Genomic DNA, 5000 nt, shown 5'->3' on the forward strand with positions numbered 1-5000 from the left:
CAGATAGACGTCAGCTTCTAATTAAATACAAGACATGTGAATAGAAGACACGAACGCACGAACGTAACATCTGCAGAGTACTCTCTCTCTCTCTGGCTAAACACGCTTGTAATCTAGGGTTTAGGGTTTGAGTGCATTCTGTAGAGTACTTCAACGCACCATCTGCAGAGTGGCTTTCTCATTTAGGGTTTCTTTTGGTTCATCTCTTATTGTCTATTATGCAGGATTTTTTGTCTACGCACACAGTTTTTGTTTTGTGCAATGCCGTCCACAATATCCCTACCATCTGCAGAGTACTACTTCAACGATTTTTTATTTACTGTCAAGATTTTTGACATGTTTTTCTGTGCGCTTCATTGTTGCTTGTCTGTTTTAGGTTTGAGAGAGTGTTTGAAGCTGTGAAGACGAAGTTGCTTCAAGAATTTTTACATCCTGCTGTTCAAGAAGCTATTGAGGGGGCTGTGACCAAACGTCAGAAGTTTGAAGCCTTTAATGGTGATTCTAGTGGTTCTGCCATGAGACAAATTTATTTACAGAATTTTGGCTACGCAACTTCTAGTTCATCTGCACGTCCTTCGTCCGGTTGTTTAGATCTTATTGCAGGAACGGTCTTCAAGCTGTTTGAGATACATGGAGGAAATCAGGAGTGCCTAGGTAGTTTTGTCTTCATTGATGCTAAGATCGGCATAACAGCATTTCACTCTGTGGTGCGAGGGAAGAATGTTTTGGATGGGCATACTCTATTTGTTGACAACTATAAGCTGCAGCATGTTGCCTCTTGGCCATTCTATGACCTCTCCTTCTATCGAGCATCCGATAGGCCTGAAGACGCAATGTTTCTACGTTTAGGTGAAAGCACGGGAATATTTAAGCGCGAGTTTTATTATAATCATAGTAATGTTGTTTGTTGTCTAATGCTCTGTGCTGGTTTTGTTGTCTCTAAGTATGCATTATCTTCTTCAACATTTTAGGGTCTGAATTATTTGTAGCTGGTTTTCCGGCCCTCGATAAGAAAAGTAAGGATCTGAAAGAAGAGGTTCTTATTACGCCTGGAAGCATTACACGCGTTTGTTCTGCAAGTGGTTTTGACTTTGTCACGGGCGCATACAGTTGTTGTAAGGGCATGTCAGGTAATGTTGTCAAAGATTTGCAGCGCAAAACCGAACAAGAATGTGACCACAGCTTCTACTGGTTAAGTCTTACTGCTTCAGCTGGTTCTTAATAACCTCTCCTATTACTCTAGTATTCTTGGTATTCTGCAAAGACGGGCAACAACCACAAATTGAGCTTCTGACAAGAGAAAATAGAAAGAACAAATACTACTCGAATCATTGCACAACGCATAGGTATTACAAGCATCATTGCCAATGACCAATCTGCAAAGAGTTCTTCCAAATTTGAAGCCAATTATGCATATGGAAAACATCACCTAGTCATTCTAGTGCTACTGCATTCTTCTCATACTCGCATATTGCTAAAAAAAGACTGCTGCATCCTAATGTGTTCAAAGAATTCTTGTAAGTAGTTGTATGATTGTGGTGAAAGCTTGCTTATTGCCATATATACCTTGTTTGATCAAATACACAATGCGTTTCCAAAACTCACTTCTATGGTGAAAGGTATTACAAGCATCGTTGTCAATGACCAATCTGGAAAATGAGGATGCATCTACCTGCCAATGATTAAAAAAAGCAAACTCAAAAAAAAAATCATGAAACCAAAACTCTTAATTAAATGTACAGTACATCAACAATTCAAAGATGAAATAGAAAAGAAACTCTTACTCTAATTCTTCTGCATTCCGTTCATTCATGAGGCATAGAGAGGTGAACTTTTTGCGTATTGCTACAACAGAGAGAAAGCATCCAAAATCACTTTTGCTCGGAACGTTTTCTGCAGAGTAACGCGCCAGCGTTAAGGAACTCTCGCCAAGGAATCGTTCTTCATCCTTATCAATCTGCTTTCCGTATCTACAAGTGAATGGACAAACAGCAATTAAACTACAATTGTACTTTATGTTAATTAACACCTGAAAGGAGAAGTAATAAAAATTCACCTGCAAGTGAATGGACAAATATCAATTAAACTACATCGAATTATAATTTATGTTAATTAATGTCTGAAAGGAGACGTAATAACAATTCACCTGAAGTATGTTGAGGGTGACCTAATACTGTAATCTTCAGGAATTCTTGAGCTGATATCCTCATTCAATGTGAAATAGGTCGTATTCTCTTGAAATTCATTCATTAAATGCATACCGAGTAATAACCCTTCAGGATCTACTACTGCCCCTCCTATAATGTTCAAGCAAGTAAAAACATATCTCAAACAAATCTATCACATTCAGATAAATATTAAGTAGAGATCTGCAAATCTTTGACAACATTACCTGACATGCCCTTACAACAACTGTATGCGCCCGTGACAAAGTCAAAACCACTTGCAGAACAAACGCGTGTAATGCTCCCAGGCGTAATAAGAACCTCTTCTTTCAGATCCTTACTTTTCTTATCGAGGGCCGGAAAACCAGCTACAAATAATTCAGACCCTAAAATGTTGAAGAAGATAATGCATACTTAGAGACAACAAAACCAGCACAGAGCATTAGACAACAAACAACATTACTATGATTATAATAAAACTTACGCTTAAATATTCCCGTGCTTTCACCTAAACGTAGAAACATTGCGTCTTCAGGCCTATCGGATGCTCGATAGAAGGAGAGGTCATAGAATGGCCAAGAGGCAACATGCTGCAGCTTATAGTTGTCAACAAATAGAGTATGCCCATCCAAAACATTCTTCCCTCGCACCACAGAGTGAAATGCTGTTATGCCGATCTTAGCATCAATGAAGACAAAACTACCTAGGCACTCCTAATTTCCTCCATGTATCTCAAACAGCTTGAAGACCGTTCCTGCAATAAGATCTAAACAACCGGACGAAGGACGTGCAGATGAACTAGAAGTTGCGTAGCCAAAATTCTGTAAATAAATTTGTCTCGTGGCAGAACCACTAGAATCACCATTAAAGGCTTCAAACTTCTGACGTTTGGTCACAGCCCCCTCAATAGCTTCTTGAACAGCAGGATGTAAAAATTCTTGAAGCAACTTCGTCTTCACAGCTTCAAACACTCTCTCAAACCTAAAACAGACAAGCAACAATGAAGCGCACAGAAAAACATGTCAAAAATCTTGACAGTAAATAAAAAATCGTTGAAGTAGTACTCTGCAGATGGTAGGGATATTGTGGACGGCATTGCACAAAACAAAAACTGTGTGCGTAGACAAAAAATCCTGCATAATAGACAATAAGAGATGAATCAAAAGAAACCCTAAATGAGAAAGCCACTCTGCAGATGGTGCATTGAAGTACTCTACAGAATGCACTCAAACCCTAAACCCTAGATTACAAGCGTGTTTAAGCCAGAGAGAGAGAGAGTACTCTGCAGATGTTACGTTCGTGCGTTCGTGTCTTCTATTCACATGTCTTGTATTTAATTAGAAGCTGACGTCTATCTGTGCGAAAAAATCATGTGCATTAGTGGTATATATAGATCATTCATTGAGTCTCACAAAAAAGCACGCAAGGAGAGCCTCAGCTCTATTTGACACGGGCATGCCCAAGGGGGATCAACGATGGAGAAGGTTTGGGGGTCGCATCTTGACGCGAGAGACGTTGATCTTGGCGGCGGGCGCCAGTTGAGTAATCTCGGGCCCAAAGTAATCTCGGGGCCAAAGCAATCTCGGGCGGGGGCAGGCGGTGGGTGGCGAATGAGTAATCTCGGGCCCAAAGTAATCTCGGGGCCAAAGTAATCTCGGGCTAGGGCAGGCGGGGGGTGGCGAATCTTTTTCGAAAAATAAAGAGAATTGAATGCATTGGTATAATTTTGAAAATTTTGAAAAGAGTCCGTACTTCTTTAAATGATATTTATTAAACATCATTACATGGACATAATGCTAGCCGCCACTAAGTAATCTCGGGACAATAGTAATCTCGGGATAATAGTAATCTCGGCATCGTAATTTTGGGAGGACTTCATTGACATTATAGTCTCTCTCTCTCTCTCTCTTTCTCTCTCTCTCTCTATAGCCAATACATTGCAGAAAGTGGGGAGGAGAAGAACATTCTATTATCTTATTGGATCTAAAGATCAAACTACCACTTACATTAATCTGTCAAGAAGGTATTTCTCTTAGCTTAATCTTTCTTATACATTGAGCTATACTTTTGGTTACAAGCATTGCCAAAAAACACCTTGTTTTGACATGATTTGATCTCCAATGTGATGTGCATTATCTTTGAACAATTTATAGTTTAGCATATTGATCAATTTGATAATGAAATTCTTTGTTTTGACATTATTTTATCTCCAATGTGATGTGCATTACCTTTAAACAATTTATGGTTTAGCATATTAATCAATTTGATTGTGTATGTATTGATAATGTAGTCTTAAATGTCCACAATGATGGATTGGCTAGTTGGAGATGAGGATAGTGATGATGCAAGTACTGATGATGATCTAAACATTGAAGACCAATGTCAGGTTACTTGCGCCTCCGTGGATTTGCCACCCACCGGCTCGCGTACATGTTAGACTCCTTGGTCCGTGTTTCAAGACGGGTCGGATGGAAAGCCCAGAGCGCCAGCGTCTCGAGCGCGCAGGTGCAAAAAAGCCCGCCACGAGTGGCGCGCGCTTCGTTCCTCGGCCGGCACGACGGCATCGGCGGGCCAACTAGAGCCCGCTCTTGTCCCGCCGCGCCAGCCCACGCTGACCAGCGCCCCGCGTCGAGCGGCGGACCAGCTCACGCCGTTCCGCATCCGACCGGGGCGCACCCGCGGCCTCCATTCGCTTCCCTCCCAGCAATTTCAAGCACTTTTTAACTCTCTTTTCAAAGTCCTTTTCATCTTTCCCTCGCGGTACTTGTTCGCTATCGGTCTCTTGCCCGTATTTAGCCTTGGATGGAATCTACCACCCACTTAGGGCTGCATTCC

At 41.1% G+C, this 5000-nt stretch overlaps 3 protein-coding genes and 1 pseudogene across 5 annotated transcripts in view; 2 read left to right on the plus strand and 2 right to left on the minus strand.

The window, feature by feature from the left end:
* LOC147604763 (mitotic spindle checkpoint protein MAD1-like) overlaps positions 1-868 on the plus strand; it is a 155683-nt gene extending 154815 nt beyond the window's left edge. The window contains exons 7-9 of the mRNA XM_086794935.1: positions 4-77; positions 225-293; positions 377-868. The gene's annotated coding sequence lies outside the window, so the exon portion shown is untranslated. The remainder of the gene's footprint in view (positions 1-3; positions 78-224; positions 294-376) is intronic.
* LOC147604771 (uncharacterized) overlaps positions 1-3594 on the minus strand; it is a 27326-nt gene extending 23732 nt beyond the window's left edge. The window contains exons 1-6 of one of the 3 annotated variants that reach the window (XR_015265362.1): positions 2650-2896; positions 2393-2551; positions 2147-2297; positions 1785-1970; positions 1606-1672; positions 1240-1256 (exon numbers count right to left, since the gene is read on the minus strand). Coding sequence is in view for 1 of the 3 variants with exons in the window: in XM_086794936.1 (XP_086651062.1) it covers positions 1669-1672; positions 1785-1970; positions 2147-2297; positions 2393-2551; positions 2650-2689 (540 nt within the window). In the remaining 2 variants the exon portion in view is untranslated. Of the gene's footprint in view, positions 1-1239; positions 1257-1304; positions 1673-1784; positions 1971-2146; positions 2298-2392; positions 2552-2649; positions 3147-3446 lie in introns of those variants that run through there. The other 2 variants (XM_086794936.1, XR_015265361.1) reach the window with 2 other exon arrangements.
* Positions 1-5000, minus strand: part of LOC147604766 (mitotic spindle checkpoint protein MAD1-like) — a 248191-nt gene that overhangs the window by 129162 nt on the left and 114029 nt on the right. The window lies entirely within an intron of this gene.
* The window catches only part of LOC147604774 (uncharacterized), a 4565-nt pseudogene continuing 4035 nt past the window's right edge, over positions 4471-5000 (plus strand).

Source organism: Cibotium barometz, chromosome 61 (assembly GCF_041138505.1).
Source record: "Cibotium barometz isolate CiBa-2024 chromosome 61, ASM4113850v1, whole genome shotgun sequence".
In the NCBI taxonomy this organism is placed as follows: Eukaryota; Viridiplantae; Streptophyta; class Polypodiopsida; order Cyatheales; family Cibotiaceae; genus Cibotium; species Cibotium barometz.